Genomic DNA, 20,987 nt, shown 5'->3' with positions numbered 1-20,987 from the left:
GAAACTGTGTCTTCCTCTGACTCTTAGAATGGTGGAAACTTTTTAAAGAAGCACTCTCAACTCACTTCCACTTATGTCTCATTGCCCAGAGTTAGGTTACACTCCTATTCCTAAAATAGTCATTGGCCAGGGGAATGGGATTATCCCTGGCCAATCAGACTCACCCTGGAGTTAGGGATGGGAATCAAGAGAGGAGGTCCGCTTCCTCTGAAGGACATGGTTTCATGGGAAAGAGATAGATGTCTTAAAAAAAAAAAAAAAATTAGGGATCTCTTATGTAGATGCATTCCTTTCTTAAGTAGGAATGCATGTTAATTGGGCAACCAACTTTATCCACTAGGCCAGAGCTTCTCAACTTTAATATGCATACAGGTCACTTGGGGATCCTCTTAAAGTATAGATTCTGGTTCAGTAAATCTAGAGCAGAACCCAATGAACAACATTTCTAGCCAGCCCAGTGGTCATGCCAATGCTGCTGATCCAAGGGCCACAATCTGAGTACCAAAACACTGAAAAATGATTTGATTCCATGGAAAATAAATACAGGTGTCCCTCGCTATTCTTATCTAAAACATTTCTGAAACTTAGTTGGATATGAGAGGCTATATATTAATATTTTTAAGTTTGAAATGGGAAGAAAAAAGTTTCCCCAAATATGATTGAAGTAGTGAAATACTGTCTCAGCAGGGAAACTGAGCCACAATGTAGAAGGAAAGCTTCATTCATAATGCTGCACAGTAGGGAGCCCTGACCTCTGATCTGCTAGTACCAGAAGTGGTGCTCAGGGCTTTTAAAGGCGCAGGAACAAAGGTGGCTTTTGCCAGTTGGTATGTGTATCTGTTATTGGAGCCCATGACGTAACAATCCACCAAAAATTCTTTGTAATTATTTCAAACACTAATTGTGGCTATCAGCCTGTTGCCTAAGATATTTCTTTGGTTCTTCAAAATTATTCATGCTTAGTTTACCCAGTGAAGATTTTCAGATCCAAGAATATTTTTGTAAGTTTTCTTTATTTTCCCAGCATATACATATAACTGAACCACAGACACGGTGAGATGGAGTTGTGTGCATGGCTATGCCTTTTCTGCACTCATTTCTCAGTACGCTTATGACTTTCAGCGACTACTATATGGCTTTTCTAGGCCTCTGTCTCGCCTGATTTCTTCGCAGCCTTTTCCACTTCCTTGGAAGATAACTTCACTTTAACATGAGGAGGACGGCAGTGGTAGTGCATAACACATTTTAATATGAGCACAAGATGCGATCCTATTAGAACAGCTCAGTTAGGACACAGCATATTCCACATCCTCTCAATTTAAATATTTTCAGTAGCATAAGTACAAAGAAAAAGTTGTTTGATTCAGATAGTGATTTAGTAAAAAATTTTGCAAGCCATTACAGCAAACATTGGGCAAGAGTTCACATTGTGAGGAATGCCCATATAGCTGACAGTGTTAATGTTATTTCACTTTCAAAATAACTTTAAAGTTTCAATAACTTTTATTAACAAGTTCATTATGCATTTGTAAACTTGAACTATGAAATAATAAGCCTATGAAACAAAGGTTCATAAAAATATATAAAATCAGATATACCAATGACAGGCCCTGGAATAATGACATAGTGTTGAATTTGGTTACTTGCGTAGCAAGATAAAGAAAATTCTGCAAGTGGAATCAAAATTTTTGGGTTTGGGGTGTTAGTTACATGACCATAGACAAGCAGTAACTATTCTGTGCCCCAGTTTCTTCATTTGTAGTGTGAGGTGTTGATATAGATTGCTAAGGCCCATTCCAAATTCAGAGTTCTGGGGTTCTGTGAGAAGTATTAGAAGGGAAGATCAGTTTACTATAGCATTATTAGACATCTGACTTTATTAGAATTTCTGAATATTTAGCCTTTTAGCTCAGTTGGGTGGCTGATTTGGGAGACTCACCAAAAGCTTGCCTTTGCTATGTAAATGTTCAAAGGGTATGGTTGTAATTAGTTCTTTGACCTTGAGCTGTAAATCGCTAAATAAGCACAGCATTTAAAAGCAGAGTAATAGAGTAAGAAGTTTAGGCATTGGGTTATGGCATGAATCTCATATGTGGAGAGCAGTGAAAAACTTGATACGACTAGATTTGAAGGTGTGTTTCATACTTTGTATAGGTGACATTAGGTCAGTTTAAGAAGAATCTGGAGGGCGAAATAGAGACAGTTTAGAGATGCTCCACTTCAAGTATTAGCTCCTGGGTTCTGTGTGAAATAATTAGCTATATCATTAGGATGTGTCCTAAGGAAAAAAGCTAATATAAGAAAGAAATGGGATTAAGGAAGCATTGATGAGCAAATAAACTGATTAAACTTACTGCTAAACGGACACAGACGTAGGAGGGAATGAAGTGAAGTGCCTTATTCAAGGGGAAAGACGATATGGACTCTCCGTAAGCAAGAGGATGCCTGTACAGAATCTTGCCCAGTGGATGCCTGAAAGCATGGATTGTACTGATCCCTATATATACTATACTTTTCCTATGCATACGTACCTATGATAATGTTTATACATTAGGCACAGTAAGAGATCAACAGTAATTAAATAATAATAGAACACTTACAACAATATACTGTAATAAAAGTTATGCAAATGGATTTGGGGCCATTATTAAGTAAAATTAGGGTTACTTGACATGATACTGTCACAATTGATCTGATAACCATATGGCTGCTAAAAAGTGGGTAGTTCATACAGCGTGGATATGCTGGACAAAGGGATGATTCACAACCCAGGTGGGGCAGTGTGAGATGTCACGCCCCTCAGAATAGTACGCACTTTAAAACGTATGAATTGTTTATTTCTAGAATTTTCCATTTAATATTTTCGACCACAGTTGACCACTGGTAACTGAAACTGTGGAAAATGAAATCATGGATGGGGGGGTAGAGGGGTTAGTGTACTGAGATTAGATACTAGACATCCTCCGTGGCAGCATGTTTTATCCCTTTACTGGCAGGCTTCAGCAAACAGGATTCGTTTAGGGAGGTACACAGGAAATCTTAGCCTCAAAACACTACCAGCATTACCCAACATTTGAGAAACACTAAACTCTAGAGGCGCTAGACTCATAGAGGAAGAACATAATACTTGAAAAAAAGAGTTAAAAGTGAAGCTCAATGATTTTAGAGAGGATTTGCAAGGATTTTCACTAATTTTCACTAATTAAGACACGATTTACTTTTTATTCTCTTGTGTGTATATTGGAGTTTTTCAGGGGCTACGTGACAATGACAGCACAACAGAGTGATTGCAGAAGCAGATATGAGAATCCAATTGTCTTCTATTAAGGCAGGCATTAAAAGGATTTGCACAAATGTTAAATTCTGCCAAAATTCTATTAAAATAATCTGGGAAGAATAAAAATGTAGCCTTGAAAAATATGTCAGATAGGTATTAATAAGGAGAAAACAGATGTATTAATTATATTAGTATACAAAATAGAATTCAAGATGTGAAAAAGCACTAAAGGGGACAAAGAAGAGTGGTTTATATTAACAAACTGACCAAATACACCAAAAAGATTTAACAGCCATTGATTTGGAATGTATGATAAAAGTAAAACAGAACTAGATAATGAAATTTACAAGGCTGTAATCACTGTGGATGACTGACAGATCAATTAGATCCCTCCCCCCCAAAAAAAAGATTTAACTGTCTGTTTATGGACTGCGCTTGGTCCACAGGTATTTTGTCTATCACACAGCATTTTTTAAAGGGATGAAATACCAGTTGCTGTTCCAACATAACAAGTTACCCTAATACTTAGGATTTGGCGACTCGAAGGGCAGAAGACTGGAATCATCTCACATGTCAGGTGTCAGGTTTGAGATAACTTGCAAACCAGGGCTGCTGAGCGGAGGGCCCACATGTGGCCTCGCATTGGCCTGGCCTCTTCACAGACGGCAGCCTTAGGGTAGTTAGACTTCTTACACGGCTCAGTGTAACGTGGCTCAGGATTTCTTACACGGCTCACTGAACTCAGGACTCCACGTTCAGTGTTGCAGGAAACAAGGTAGAAACCACATCGCCTTTTAGGACCTAGCCTTACAAGTCACCTAGTTTCATTTCTAAACAATTATAAACCTTCCCAGATTTAAGAGGAGAGTCATAGACCCTCTTTTTTTATTAGAGGAGTGTCAGATAATTTATGTACATGTTTTAAAGCCTTCAGTCCATCCTCTGCACAGTAATTTATATTCTTCCCAAACGCAAAAACGCATTTCCCCTTTCCAAAGATTTCCCCAACCTCGCGGTCCAAGGTCTAAAACAGGTCCAAGTGCAGCTGAGCCTTCTCAGACATGTTCCCGTTATGTGTAGCTCTCTGAGTACTTTGATAATCTGCTGGGAGAGACTGGGAAAGAGAAATCAATATATTTTTGAACCCCATAAGTCCTGGCTCTTTTATATTCTCTCTAAATTTTGCTTGAAAACTGACCAGTTCCTGTTTTAGTCTGTCTCTCTATCCTACTTTATTATTGTCGGTAAAATAAACCACTGATACTTTCCACCTTCTGCACAGAGATCTGCTTAGCCAAATCCACCAGTGGCAATAGGGACCTAGTCACTGCAGCCAACAGTGTTCCTAAAATTCTGCCACTTCATCCTTTTCATCAGTAGTCTCTCTAGGCCCTTCCAACTCTACTTGTCACCTGGCCTTAGAGCTAGTGCCACGTATTAGTTACTGCTGCTCTGATAACAGATCCCAAAACTTAGATGGGTAAAGCAGCAACCTAGGATAACTCAAGGCTGGGATCACAGTGCCTGCACAGGGCCCTCTGCGTGCTTTGATGTCCTCAGAGCCTGCCAGCCTCAAGGCAGTCAGATGCATAGGGTGGCTCAGGGCCCCAGGGGCAAGTACTCCAGGGAGCAAGGTGGGGAGGTCCTTGCATCTCCTTTTTTACCTAGCCTTGAAAGACACTCTTTGGCTATATCATATTGGCCCTTGCAATCACAGGCCTGCCCAGATTGAAAGGAAGGGAACGGGAAGAATGTCACAGAATTTCTCATCTGACAAGTTGTTCATAAAGAAGACAAAGCAATTTAGTAAATTTAATTATTCCTTGAATTGTGACCTTTCAGTTTGTAAGTGTTGGATTTTTTTAAAAGCACCTTTAAAAATCACTTCAAAAAGCAAATATCATTGGTTTTTTGTGGGGAGGTTGGGGTGGGTGGATCATGATTATGCCTACAGGATGGATTTTTTTGTTTTGTTTTGAACTAATATATGAATAAGGTCTTAATATTGCTTGGGATAAAATTTTCAGTGGTAGCATTACACATAAAATTTCAAGAGCTGTCTGTATCTTAGTAAGGAAGTAAAGCTCTGATACTTCTATTAGGTTGGTGCAAAAGTAATTGCGGTTTTTGCAATTATAGTTAACCTTTTAAACCACAATTACTTTTGCACCAACCTAATAGTAAATGGTGTTTGATGACTCAAGAAGCTCTAGTGATGACGGACACTATAAAGAATTTGAACAAAATTGTTTCGTTGAAAATTAGGGAAAAGCAATAGCTCTTAAATATGATTTTAAGTATGTACACATACATAAATGTTTATATCCCTGAAAGTTAAAAAACATTTTAGATCTTAATTGGAAAAAAACAATGGATCATATATTTGATGTTGTCTCATACTAAAGCATATAGCCACGTTAGAAAAATGTAATAGTAATATCTGGTGTCAGTATATAAACACCCCATATTATACTTTTCCATCAGAGTTAGAATGTTACGTTTAAAAGTGAATTAGATTGAACTTCTTTAATTAATTTGTTGTTGCCTTATTTTACCTTTTTTTTTTGCCTTATTTTACTTTTAAAAACTTTTTTTTTAAATGCCATTAGGAAAACAGCTTACTTTTAAATCCCTTTAGAATTTCATTTTAAAGGCTTTCATACAAGGCTAAGTTAATCCAGAAACCTTATTAAATCCTATAAAATGGGCGTTTCTTGGAAGCGAGATGATTATGTGCAGCACGTCTGCATCCTCCTAAATGTGTTCTCATTCAGGTTTTATAATTACCTGGGTATGGTTTTCTACAAATTATCAACCATTGATTTCCTCATTTTTTCTATTAAGCCACTTAATAAATTTTTTAAGTCTGTAATCTTTGATTGCCTTCAGTTAAACGTAGGGAGGTAAATTCACGGGTTTTGTGACTTTGTTCAAATTTTTTCAGTTTTCTTTACTGGTCACATTTTTTAAATGGGAGTTAAAAATACTTTTTCCCTTTACAGTAAAAAATGCTAAGCAAGTAAAAGTTACTTGCTTGACATAAAGGTACTCAAATAAAAACAAAGAATGTTTACTTTAAAAGAAATACTGTTAACAAAAATAAATGTGCCAGTATGTTCATCTGATATAATACATTCATTTTTTAGTACAGACTTAAGCTAAAACATTCAGCAAACTTAATATTTTAGAAACTTCTAACAAATGTGTAGTAATAATTGTGACTTACTGAAAATTATTATAATATGGAAATTTAAGAATTACTGAAAACTGTCATGGAAATTAAGAAATTTAAGAATTACTGAAAACTGTCATGGAAATTAAAAATTAAAATTTTTATTTAATAATAGTATACAAAATATTTTTCTTGACTGAAAAGTCCTTTTATTTAATGTATTCATTTTGGCTTATGTTTAGTCAGGAATAAAATGTTTGACTTTTACAGTAGAAATATTTGTTTTAATGCCAATATTAAGACCATAAATCTTTTGTAGTAAAGCATTTTCAGATTAAGTTCTAAGATTCAGTATAGTCTGGGTTTTTGCCATTTCTAGCCTTTGTTTCCATCAGTCATTGCAGAGGACGTTTTATTTTTTGAGGTGTACCTTTCAACTAACAAAAAAACGGTCTAAATTCAGTATTGGTACACTCAACCAGAGGTTTCTAACCTTTCCAACTATTAAGCTGCCTTAGGGAAACAAAATGAACATGACAATGGCATTTTCCATAAATTATACCTGCCTTGGAACCAGTACCATGTACATTTCTTATTAAAATATTTTCATTGTGATGTACGTATGTATAGCTTTTATGCCCAAAGAACCCAACGAGCATAGAACTCTAAACTGCCTCTAGATTTCTTTCTACACAGTTGTAGTCTGGATATCATTAGCATTATTTCATACATACTTTTTCATGTATTACTGCAGTTTCCATTTTTAAGAATTAAAGCATGTACCATCATGTTGTGCTACTTTCTTTAGCCTTTTTTTCTTTTTTTGTTCATTTCTGTAGCTTTTCTGGAATTAGATAAAAAGGGACCGCAGAAACATCACTTAGAGCAGCCTTCAGTGGCACCTAGGAGAAACTACTCTTTCACAAGAGAGGAGGTGAGGCAAATTGATCGGGAAAATCAGAGGCTTTTGAAAGAACTGTCAAGACAGGCTGAAAAACCAGGAAGCCAAAGTACGATTCCTAGATCAATTGGTCATCCTCCTAAGTTATATCACAGTGCTCTCAACAGACAGAGGGAACAACAAAGGATTGAAAGAGAAAATTTGGTAAGTAACTGGAATATTTTTGTCATCAAAGAAAATGCATTTGTACTGATTTTAAGTCCAACTAACCAGAAACCCAAATACAGCCTAATTTTCAAGCTTAATTACGTAAAAGTGGGTATAGATATATGTGTCCTGAAATACATAATGAACTATGAGCCTCAAGATACACTATGTGCTTGTTTTTATCCAGCAAACTGTATTTTAAAGGAACATTAAGTGACAATGCTGAAACCTATTATTTATTTAACTAGACCTGTTAAATCACAGTAGTATAGGAAAGGGTATCCAAGGGTCAGATACATGTATCTTCTTGAAGTATTGAGTCACTAGCTAAATCTATTTCACTTTATTGTATCCTTGAAAGCTAAAATAATTTATATATCATTTATTTTAAAGGATAAATATGAGGTCAAATTTGGTGTTCTACTATTTGAATGTATGAAAGACATTGATTGTTAAAAATCATAGTTATACTTTGATGTTCTAAGGAATATATGGGGACTGTTGGAAATCTTTAAAAACTATTATTATTTATATCATGTTTTTCTTCATAAAATTTAGTTCATCATAATTGCTGATACTTGCTGAGCTCTTACTAAATGACAGGCCTTGTTCTTAGTGTCTTCCAAATAACTTATTGAATTCTGACAATAATTCTTTCAGATAGGTGCCATTTTTATCCACATCTTACAGATAAAATCACTGAGACCTACAGGGGTTAAATAATTAACTCAAGGACACAGAGTAAATGCCTGAGCCAAGATTCTAATCCCAGATAGTGTCTTAAACTAAAATTAGATCCTTAATGAGCACATAAATTCAAAGCTAAAATAATTGATACAGCTTTTATTACAATTACTAAAATAGTTTCCAAAATTCACCCTCATGTTTTATCACCAGTACAGCCCTATTTATCTGTGTGCTTACCTGAAATTGTAACAACTCTTATAAATTTCTTTATTACCATCACTAACACCAAGAGTTGGGGAGCTGGGGTGTATATTTACAAAAAATAGTAAAGTCTTAAATCCTTCGGGAGGATTTATGTTACCCCGCATGTAGCAAGGAGGAGATAGCAACAAAGCAAGTCAAAATGAGGTTGGTGGGTAGTGAGCTACGTGATCGCTTTCTGCACATCACTGGAGTAATTTTGAGATTCATTGATGATTTATGAAAATTTGAAATCACTGTGTCATGAACATTTGTGTTTACCTTTTTGGTTTATTTATTTTCACTCTCCCTTGTGGCTCTGAAGCCTATTTTATTTATTCACCGAGCAGTTAAGACAATACACACTACTTTCCAAACTTTAGGTCATTTAATCCATATAGCAAGCTTAAGACATAATTATTGTCAGGGTGGAGAAAATGAGACACTGAATGGGAAACAGACTTCCTCAAGTCAAACAGCTAGCAGATGGCAGAATCATATTTAGGTTAGCTAGTTTTGGGGTGACTTTTTTTAAGAGCTTTTCTGATATATAATTCACGTACCATGCCCATTTAAAGTGTACCATTCAGTGGGTTGTGGTATATTACATTGTTAATTGTTTAAAGTTGTAAAATATATATAACAAAATTTGCCATCTTAACTGTTTAAGTGTTCAATTCAGTGGCATTAATTACATTCACAGTATTGTGCAACCTCACTACTATATTTTCAAAACTTTTTTCATCACCCCATACAGAAACCCCATACCTGTTAAACAATTACTCTATATTCCGCCTTCCCCTTATCCCTTGGTAACCTCTAATCTACTTTCTGTCATTAGGTGGAATAATACAGTGTTTTTCGTTTTGTGTCTGGGTTATTTCACTTAGCATAATGTTTTCAGGGTTTATCCATGTTATAGCCTATACAAGAATTTTATTCCTTTTTATGGCTGAATAATTTGTTATATGTATGTGCCACATTTTGATTATCCGTTCATCTGTTGATGGACGCTTGGGTTGGTTCCACGTTTTGACTGTTGAGAATAATGCTAGTGAACACTGACGTTCAAGTATGTATTCAAGTCCACGCCTTCAGTTCCTGGGGGTGTATACCTAAGAGTAGAATTGGTGGATCATATTGTAGTTTTATGTTTATTTGTTTGAGAAACATTGTTTACTTTTGAAAAGTTGAAAGCATTAAATATACGAATGGGGTGGAAACTATTAACAGCTTTTGTTTATAGCTTTTACTATCCCCCAATCAATTGTATATTTCAGCTATTTTAATAAACAGTAGAAAATTATCACTATTTTATTCTTTTTACATTATATACTTAGTAACTGGTATATGTGACCAATGTTTTTCTCCATTTGATAGTAAAGTATCCATTTGATACAATATTTTATTTAACTGAATAAATCCAAAATACTACATTTTGATATGTAAACAATATTAAAAATAAACGATATTTTGCTTTTCTTTTTTTTCGGTATTATCTTTGAAATCTATTGAATACTTAGAGCACATCTCAGTTTGGACTACCCACATTTCAAATGCTCTGTAGCCATATGTGGCTAGTGGCCTTGGAGAGTACAGCTCTGAATCACAAACTAATTCATACAGAAGTGAAAAAAGTAGCTTAAAACTGAACAGGAAAGTATAATTTATTATGAAATGTTATGTTATTGTAAGCAAAGCCAGTCTTCCCGATTTATGTTTAACTCTTCGTTCCTGAGATATGTTTAACTCTTCCTTCTCTATACCAAAATAAAGCTAATTCGGTACCTTTTTAAAACTTCTTGGCTCTTCTTTTGCATTTATTCTTCATAATGACTGGTTACTTTTCTTTTAAAACAGTCTATTATAAATTTTCATTGGAATTGTGTTAAATTTACATTTTAATTGCAGAGTGTCTGGCATTCTTAAAATACTACCTTCCTGTTGAAAATATGGTATGTCTTGTCTTCCCACTTATTCAAGCCTTCTTATACTCTACCTTAGTAAGGTTTTGCAGTTTTCTTCAAAACTATGTACTTTTATGCTGTTGTGCTGTTTTTCATTATATTATATATGCTGTGTTTTTCATTATATTTTCTAACTGCTTACTTTTGTAAACTATTGATTTTTGTATATATATTTTATAATCAGCCACCTACCAAACCCTTATTCAGAGCCACATTGGCTGTAATAGTTCTTAAGTGTGCGCTGATCTACTTTTTAATCTGTTCATAGCAAAACTCAGACTCACTTTTATAGTTATTTCTGTGACAGATGTACTGCACAAGCAAGGTCCCTTACTTTATAATTTTTGTGATTTTCATTCCTTCATTTTCTCCGTCTGCAGTGATACAGACCAATTCACATGGCTTAACAGGCGTGATGACTGAAACATTTCTGTTCCAGGACTGTTACCTTAGCATCTTAGCAATGCGAAGGCTGTTTAAACGGATACAGTTCAAGACAAAGAAGTAGCACTGTGCAGAGAAGGTAGAAACGGAGAGCAAAGATGTATAAAATTGAGTCCTGATCTGTAGTTCAAAGCATGCTGTTTTGAACTATAGGTCTGTCTTTCTGGTGACGTCTGAGATCTTCATTATTTGTTTCAATCCACAAATATCCCTTTCCCTCTCATGCACAAGGGAAATAAATCAAAGGAATAATAAAGAAAAAGTAATTTTATCCAGTAGAGGGAGTGCTTGCTACATACAAATAGACTCAATTATATTAGAACTTCATTATTTCCAAAAATGGGACTAATTTTTTAATTCATAAATTTTGAAGTATTCTTGTTAAAGCATATCTTCATTTGAACATAATATGAATCATATTTTTATGAAAGAGCACAAGAATAATCTTAGCAGAAGGAAACGGAGTCAGTAAGGATACTTATAGTTTCACTTTATCCTCTAAAACAAATGAGATTATTTTAGTTTTCAAATGTATGTCAGTTTCCTGAGCTGTGAAAGAAAGGTGGGGGAGGGACTAATTGAAGCAAGGTGAGAGAAGTAAGATTCCTGTCGGAATATATCAGGATTAGAGCCTAGAGCTCAAATAGAGCTAATTTATTTCAATTTTAAATCCAGAGAAATACAAATAAGTAGAAAATAAAGTAGACCATAATCTTTCCACTCAGGATTCTGTGTTAAAATAATTTTAAAATACAAATAATGCCTGAATAAATTTGGGAATTTCAAACTGTTCTTAAAAACATTAAATGAAAAATAAAATCCCCCTCTTCTGTTATTTGTGTGCTGGTCTAGAAGACTTAATTTTAGAGCTCTTAGAATGTTAAAACTGTTCAAGGGAGAATGACATACTGTCACAAAGATGAAGATTTATAGCAAATCTCATACCTGCTATGCATATTAATTTGTTGAATAATAAGTACTGTTGTTGTAAGATCTGAAATAATTTACAGTTTACTCAATCTGATTTTCCTTCTCTGCTTATTGTCTGTTGCCTCCGTCAATAGAAGAAATACAGCTAATGATAACTAAGTATGACTCCAGCTATAGAAAATATGGAGAGCAGTTCTGATTTTCCCCAACTATAGGACACGTTACTCTCTAATGTCCGTCAGTGTCTTTGCTTTATCACCTTAGGAACAATAAAGCAACTCTCCTCTGCTGACAACTGCAGAAATCATTAACACATTGTTTATTCATTGATTTGTTTTAACCTTTCTACCTCAGAAGACAGGATTCAGGCTGGGTTAATTTTTCTTTCCAAAAAGAATGATACTTCCAAGATAAAAAAGAAATATTTAGACAAACTCTTTTGGGATTTATTATTAGAATCTTATTTGCAATTCTAAGATTTTATAAAATATAATTAGAATATAAGTTACCATCTTACCATTTTTCAGTTCATTTAACATATTTAATGTCTGTTATGATCTGCAAAGATATCTTAAGACATTGCAAAGAATATTAGACAATATATGAAATACTGCCCTGTCATGTAATTTATAACTTAGCTGGGAAGATAATACTACTGCATGTCAAACAAGTAGAAAATGATACAAATGATAGCATTAATATTTAATAAGTCCTTACTATATACCAGGTACCGTTCTGAGCAATTCATATGCATTATCTCACCTAGTTCTCAAAATTGACTCTGTGAGCTTATTTCATTGTTAATATCTCTACTAAGTCATTTGACCAATGTCACACAAAGCCAGGATTTAAATCCAGGTGTTTTTAACTAGACAGCTCTTACACTTTTTATCACTCTGTTTCAGGTGTTACAACATTTTGAACGACATTTTTAAGTTTTACTCAAGAGTACTAAATTGATGACTAGATTGAGATTATATACTTTTGCCTTCAGGATTTTTACTCTAATCGATACTCCATATTTTGATGTTGTTTCTATAAGCAAGAGCTATTTCTATCTAAAATCATTCCTTTAGCTTTTTGCTTAGCTTATTAAAGTCACACACAGACTAATACATGGATCCATGTGATTTGGATAACTAATTTCTCCAAGTTTCTGCATGTGAACTTGATAAGGGGCATATCAGGACTACAGAATGGGTTTACTTTTGGCCTTATTGTCAAATTATTTCCAAATTGATTTTGATCATGTTAGTTTATATGTTTTATATCTGATGAATATGCATTGTAATTTTCTTAAATTTAAAAAAGAAAAAACCACATCTGACCAAATAAATTTTAGGAAATTAGGAGTTTATCTAAAAAACACTGAGACTTCGACCAGCAAAAAAGCAAAATTAGTAGGTAACTGAAAGTAACAGGTTTTCTGTTTTGTCCATTCTACCCTGTACAGCTCAATAGGTCGTAAATAGGGTAATTAGATAAAACAGTAAATGTTGCTCTTCCCAGTAAAATGCACTGATGTGTGGTACATAGGAAGTTCCACACTCAGTTACGAATGTCTTAGACATGCAGTGGAATTGTCTTCCCAGTTAAGTTATAAATTACATAATAGGGCAGTCTTTTATATTTTTCCTTATATTCCTTCCAGTACCTTACGTAGCTTGATGGCATTTACAAACTGTAGGTAGAGAAGATAGTCTTAGGAGGTGTTCCACCTAAATGATACAGCTTCTCTGTCTACAAAGAGAGGAGGACGCTATGTTATAATGGAAAGACCATAGGCTTGAGAGGTAGAACCGTCTGTAAATCGTAACTCTCTGCTCCGCAGAGAGAACCACTGACATTAGCGGGCTGAGGCTTCCTGGAGGAGGTGACTCTTTCTAGCCTTTGAAGGCTACAGACCGAGGCTAGGCATTTCATGCAGAAAGTGTGGTTGGCAGGCTGTGTTCTCTCAGCCGGCAAGTCTACTTCTTCCTGTGTTCTGCACCTCTGCCATTCGTCTCCAAGCTCCATTTAGTTCAGTAGCACCTTCCTTCTCTCCCTTTTCTGAACAGTTCTTCCCCTGACTATTTTGACATGTCGTTGCACCATTCATCCCTTCTCTAGGGTTGCTCAGGAGCACTGACAACGGAACCTCAGAATAGAAGGGCAGGGGGTGAAAATGCTAAGAGCAAAACGCTAAGTCGAGGAAAAGTTCTGGAAATGCTTGATGGAGACGGTTCACAATGACATGAATGTACTAACTGCCACTGAACTATATGCTTAAAAATGGTTAAAATGGTAAATTTTATGTTACGTGTATTTTACAACAATAAAAAGAAAACAAATTAAGGAAGAAGGAAAAAAGATTATGCAGAAGAACCTTGTTCTATGACGGAATCCACAAGGTTGATTTTTTTAGTGGGAATCTTGGTGCAGAACAGCTTTCTTTTTCCCTGTAAAGTTCACCCGAAAATAAGACTGGGTCTTATATTAATTTTGCTCCAAAAGATGCATTAGAGCTTATGTTCAGGGGATGACCTCCTGAAAAATCATGCTAGGGCTTATTTTCCGGTTAGGTCTTATTTTCGGGGAAACACGGTATTTGAAATATATTTTCACATAGTATGTCTACAGTGATTTTCTACAGTCTTTTCTACTTTATTCGTGGATTTCAGGTTTTAGAAAGTATTTGCCTTTTAAAAAACTTGCTGTTTATCTAACATTCAATTTCAAATTGATTGTCTTTAAATGAAGGCTTTGTTGAAAAGGCTTGAATCTGTGAAACCAACAATTGGTATGAAACGCTCAGAACAACTGATGGACTATCATCGCAATATGGGTTATCTCAGCTCAGCACCATCCTCCTCGATACGAGTGAGGTCGACTCTTAGCCAATATGGCTCATTAAGTAAGCATATTCCAAATTATTTTGTATTTGTTTGCATCTTTCATCCTTTTCTTAAAATACAACTTATGTGCTTATATGTAGAGTTAAAACACTAACGTCTGAAATGAGTTTTACTATTTTTCACTGGTATCTTTTGTTTTCTTTGTGTTAATTCACTTAATTTCAAGTTTCATTTACAGCAGGTAATGGCACCATAGGAAGAAAAAAGAGATAAAACAATTGAAAATATCAGTAGTTTTCCTAGATAATGAGACACTTAATTTCAATACGTTTACTAAAAGAAGAAATGAATAGGTATACTGTTTAAAAATTACTGAAACATTCCCCCTAGCCAGTTAAGAATTATTGGTAATATCTTCAGCCCTCGTATGTGCTTTGTTTTCCTCCCTGAGTAACTAAAACAAAAATTCGCAATCCGTAGTCATCAGATATAATCCTTCTTAATACCTGTTCTGTGACCAGTCACACATCTACCAGAGAATGTAGGCACAGAGGCCACATAGTGCTAGGACATGCCACACATTTTCCCTTTACATAAGTCTATGCTGTTACTTCATGTGTGCCTTCTAAGCTAGGAAAAATAGAAGCCAATGCTAAAAGAAAGTTGGAACCACCTACAATGTCATAACTTCCCAGTGCTCAGTGAGTCTTAAAACAGTCAAATGACTAGTAATTCCATTCACTCATTTGTTCTAGAAGAATCACTTCCTCAGTGTAGTGACTAAGATAGGGTCTTGTTCCAATAACTCATACTTGGTATAATGTCTGGAATGTGGCCAATTATTTGTTGAATAAATGTATAAATGGTTATACAAAGGTTTTTTTGTTTTGTTTTTTCACTTGAATCATTTTGAGAAACTTCTTAAAACACCTTTTTCCCACCCCAAGTCTATTGCATCAAAATCCCCTCGTGTAGAATCTGGGCATGTTTGTTATTATATTTTTATGTTCCACAGGGAACTCTGAAGTGTACTTCTGGTTGACAATTAAATTAGACTATTAAAAACACATGTGAGATAGAGAAGAAAAATTTAGTCTGGACTTAAAATTAGGAGAGGAAGTTTATCAGATGATGATTTATATATTCAGTTTAAATAATTCAAATTATTTCTTATTTTCCATGTATTTTCAGGAGGAGCTTCCAGGACCTCCAGTGCTACCAGTGGTCTCAGTTGTAAGAGTGAGCGGTCAGTTTTTGACACATCTGGTGGCCTGTTGCTAAGACCTAAGCCCTCTAATGTCCGTACAGCTTGGTTATAAAACATTTTTATAAAAAATTTTTGCTTTAAACATTGTTCATCCAATTCTTGTATGTTCTTGAAGTGCTCTTGTATATTACTATAATTCTCTGTGTAAACATTTATAATAACTTTTAAGAATTTTAAGGTATACAACAGTGAGCTGCAATTTATTGCAGTTTGGTACAAAATTGTTTTCCAAGACAATCAGTGTTGCCTATGAGGATGTATTTATATGAGATGTAATATATTTAACAGAGAAATGGTAATATGCATGTATATTTTCTCAGCGTAGAAATTGATTGTGCTGTCGTACTGGCAAAAACAACTGTACTAGTGTCACTGCATGTTGGACCCAAGATGTTAACTATATAGGTCTTGCTTTATGTTTTTGTTGTTGTTTCCGTTTCTTACAAGTTTTAAACCAGGAGCATAGCTCCTAAATTTGACTGGCTTTGTTTTCTGTTTGTTTCAGAATTTAGGTGGTATTACTCATAACTTGATTGTCAGATAGTTACACCTTCTTAATGTAAAACAAATCTTGAAATTTGTTTTCATTGGTGGAGCTGATTTAGATTTGATGAACAGATTGAGAGAAGCTTGTACTGGGGCAATTCTCGTGATTCCCCAGAGGTATCTCCTACCTCTGCATAAGTGTACTGAGTCAGATCTTAAAATTTAATCAACCATTCCAAACCATTTCAAACTGGTTTAGAAAGTTCAACTTAGAAGCTCCTCTTTCATGTTTTTATACATTCAGATAAAGTACTATTAATGATTCTGAGAAATGATCTACTGCATTGTGAATAGTTCGTCCAAGGATCAGATCATCATAAGCAAAAACAAGTATTTAAAACAGCAATAGTTTAAAGAGTGAAGAAGCAGATCCCGAGTTATGTCAGAACAGTGTTTTAAGTGATACTGTTAACAAGTTGTGTTATATTTAGCGTTGTATTAAGAGAGAAGATAAATAAATAAGAAACACATTGTCTCACAGCTTTAGAAATTCCAGTGAGTGTTTTTTAAGGGTTGAAAAAGAAAACTAAAACGTAAATGATAAAGAGGGGAAAAACGTGTTTTTGAGGCTACTTTAAATGCTCATTTTCTTGGTTTGGGCTTACATGTTGAATCCTGGAAGTAATCATTTTTGCTAGTCCCACTTTTAAAGGCCTAGTGATCTTAGTGAAGTTAGTAATGATAAGTAGGGCGTGATAACAGTTGACTTTTGAAATTAGAATATTTTTCTGGCAATCTGTAGGCTCTTATTTTTTTACAACAAAGTATCTCTCTATCTCAGTCACGGTTGCCCCTGCTGTCCTGGTCGTCGTCACTGTTCTGCGTTACTGGCCTTTTCATTATATCCTTAGAATGAATGTAGTGGGAAGTTTCCATGTTAAATTCCAAGCCTTTCTTTTTTTAATATAAATTTTTGATCGTTAGCCACAATAAGATTTGTATTTTTCTGAGTTAACTTAAGCTCTGTAGCATGTATGCTGAACTTTTCTTAATGCCTTTGGCAGAAAGCCAAACCCCATTTTACTAAACATCAATTCATAATTTCTTGGTCTTAGTTTATATTGATAGATTTTGTTTAGGATAGAATGTGAAGTATGGGAACAGAGCGGCTAAAAAAAAAAAATTCATGTGAATACAACCTGACTGAGATTTTTCTGCTTCTTTCTTTGGGCTATAAATGTTTGTTCGTCGTTATTTGATGCTCTGTTCTGGTGAACAGGTTTTCCCATCGTTTAGTTTTCTGCTTTATATATAAACGTTAGCTGTACTAATCCAAGGTTTTGTTTTTTAATGTATTGCACTTTTAATGTTTGTATAGCAACCCATTTTTAAGGAGAGAAAAGATAATGCTGAATTTAAAACTCAGCATTTGAACATCTGTCTAGTAGTGATTAGCCAATATTTTTAAATTGATTTTTAAGTTGTTAGGGAAAAAAATTATATATATGGCTTTAGTCTCTGAGAACATTTTTATGGTCTCTGCTGCCATAAGTCAAGTACAACACATTACAATTTCATAGATAAAGCTGTACTTTGATTTTAGATACTAATTTAATGCCTTTAGTTTTTACTGTGTTGATGGGAGGTTTACCTAAGTATTACTGATAACAGGGATTCAATTTGAAGTAAAGTTGGGAAGAGCAACAATAGTCATTTTTTCAAAGCAGAATATACAGTTCTGTTGTCATGATTACTTATATATGATAACTATAAATGGAAGGATAGGAGTTGAAAAATGTGATACTCTCTCATACAAGTCAAGGTATTTGAAGTTGTTCTGGTTCAAGAGGCATTTATATGAAGGAATCATAAGTATACTCTTCCATTTTCAAGACCATAAAGAAGCGAAGGATCATCTAGCACTATTTTATATTTGGTTCACTTGTCCCTTAAGATATATATACTTTGAAGATTTACATCTGCAACTAGAAATTACACCAATCCAAGGTCTAAATAGTTAGGCAAGATTCTTACTGGGAGTTATTTTCATACGTGTCAAGTGTTAAACTAATGTCTCCTTTTTAATAAGGTTCTATAAAAGATTTTGATCTATTAAAACTATTTTCTAAGAGATAGCTATCGTCTCGTGCTTCGCTTACTTTTTTCAGTCTTCATAAAAATCTGCTTTCTTAGCTCCTATTCCAAATAAAATTTTTCTGGTTTGCTTATAAATACAGTATAATGCAGTTGTTTTCAACCCATTAACCCAAATGTCCAAAATGGATATTTAGACAACTTTAAAAAGAGGTCATTGTGATGGATACGACTGTGTGCTTCTCATTGTCAGACTCAAATACTGCACACTGTAAAAAGTATTATGACCAATATAATGTTGGAGACACAAGTTACTATATTCTGATAATTAAATTTATAAAATGTTTAATATCCTAAATGCCAGTCTTTACCCATAAATGATGTATCCCATCCTAATGCTACTGGCTACTTTATTTCCATGAATAAAGATTAGTAAGAAACTTAAAAACCAGTATCCTTTAAAAATTTTTCAGTCCATTGTGATGTGTTTCTAGGCATGAAGAACTAGTTTGGCATAGTGAAGAAAGAAACAAAAGACTTAAAGATAACTTGAGTTTTGGTCCTATGACTGTCTCTCAAATGCATGGTCTTGTTCCCATTTTAAAAATTAGAATAATAACTTTTACGTGCCTTGCAAGACTAAGTGAGAATGAAGTTAGAAGGAGGGCATTAGTTATTTAGAGAGTTTTAAAAGACTTTGCTTCAAATTCCATTCTTTATCATCATCTCTTTAAACCACAGTATCTAATTTGTTCTATAAAATTGTTGTGATGCCACAGTGGACACTCTTACCAATCGAAGGAGTGTTGTTTAGAAGTGTCTACATCAACATTTCATATGTATTATATGCATTATAAATGATAAGAAGTATTCTTTTTAAAACTTGCTGCTAAAACATCAGTTCAGGAACTCTTTTTGATGAGGGTTTAATAACAATGCTATTAGAATAACCCACTGAGTAGTTCCTGTAGTGGTTGGTTTATTTGAGCTCTCAACTACGAAGTTAAAGGGTGCTTATAACAAATACAATTATATTACAGCAGAAAATTTAGATTTTAAAATTTTGGTTACTGTTTTTTAATCCATGATGAGGTAACGTCATTATTCCACTGTAATGAGAGACAGGGTTTCTTTCTTGTGAACCTAATTTCACATTTGCTATTACAAGATAGTAAAATAATTTGGATTGTCACCAAAAACTGATTAAAAATGATGGTTCTAAATTTTAAGAGTATGTGTAATTATAATGATAGCCTTCACCAAAAAAAAATAAATCACATCACATTTATTTCATATATTGGGACTATAGCTGGTCTCCAGGTTTGGTGTATGCTTTGTTTTATTTCATTCTGAGAAACTTTATATTTCATGAAGAAAATATCCAGAATTATAAACAAATATATCTGCTTCCCGTGTAGTTATGTATACTAACTAGAAAACCCTAATTCTACCATTCATTTGAGAAGTATTCATTTCAAATTATTTTGAGGAATGTGAAAAATGGTCGTGGTCTTTTAGGTGACTATCTACAAGAAAATGACATTTCATAGGTTTTGTTGTTTATTACAGAAATACAGAAAAGGGCACAAATATACAACTAATACGCTCACAAAACAAACACCTGGGTCACCTCTAGAATATTCCCAGAACTCATAAGACCCCTTGGGGCTCCCTCCCAGTCATTGCTTTCTTTGCCGCCAAGAGGCACCTATATCTCAACTTTTAAAACCATAGTAGTTTTGCCTGTTTTTTTGTTGTTGTTGTTTTAATGTCATATGAATGGAATTATATTCTTTTGTCTGGCTGCTTTTCCTGATCATTATGTTTGTGAGATTCTTCCATGTTGCTACTTGTAGCTGGAATCCGTTTGTTCTCATATCTGTACACTAATCGGACCACACCATTATTTATTCTGTGGTTGATGGGCATTTCAGGTGGTTTCCAGGTTTTGACTGTTACAAACAGTGCTGTAATAATACGAAGATTTTTGTAGGTATGTCTTGTATACCTGTGTATGTATGTATTTCGGTTGGGCATTTCCTTAGGAGTGAAGTTGCTGGGTCTTAGAAGGCACCTAGTTAGTAGATAATGCCAGAGCTTTCCAGAGGGAGTGTACTAACTTACTCTCCCACAGATGTGTATTAGTTCCTGTTGCTCCAGGTCCTAACGTTTAGTGTCATTTTTACGTTTAACCATTTGGGTGTGTGTGTATAATGGTATCTCATGATTTTAACTGTACTACTCTCTCTAATAATCAGATTGATCGCTTTTTCATGTTTATTGGCCTTTAGGATATCTTTTGTGAAGGGCCCTTTAAATGTTAGATTTTAGGAAATTTCATTTACCTGAGGGCATGAAGCTATTCTGCTATATTCTAGAAATTTTACCTTTCACACTTAAGTATGCAGTTCACTGGTGTTGTTGATTGTCTTTTTCGCTAATTCTACTGTTACCTTAGTTATTTACTTTCAGCTTTAGTCT

The 20,987-nt window shown here is 34.4% G+C and overlaps 1 protein-coding gene across 2 annotated transcripts in view; it reads left to right on the top strand.

The window, feature by feature from the left end:
* The window catches only part of CFAP97 (cilia and flagella associated protein 97), a 29,021-nt gene extending 9,295 nt beyond the window's left edge, over nt 1-19,726 (top strand). For both annotated transcript variants that reach the window (XM_081046961.1, XM_081046960.1), the window contains exons 3-5: nt 7,289-7,554; nt 14,565-14,718; nt 15,851-19,726. In XM_081046961.1, the coding sequence (XP_080903087.1) occupies nt 7,289-7,554; nt 14,565-14,718; nt 15,851-15,978 (548 nt within the window). In that variant the 3' untranslated portion in view covers nt 15,979-19,726. The remainder of the gene's footprint in view (nt 1-7,288; nt 7,555-14,564; nt 14,719-15,850) is intronic.
* The last annotated feature ends 1,261 nt before the right edge of the window (nt 19,727-20,987 follow it).

Source organism: Rhinolophus hipposideros (genome assembly GCF_964194185.1).
Source record: "Rhinolophus hipposideros genome assembly, chromosome: 4".
Lineage (NCBI taxonomy): Eukaryota > Metazoa > Chordata > Mammalia > Chiroptera > Rhinolophidae > Rhinolophus > Rhinolophus hipposideros.
This window is presented reverse-complemented; position numbering and strand designations above follow the sequence as displayed.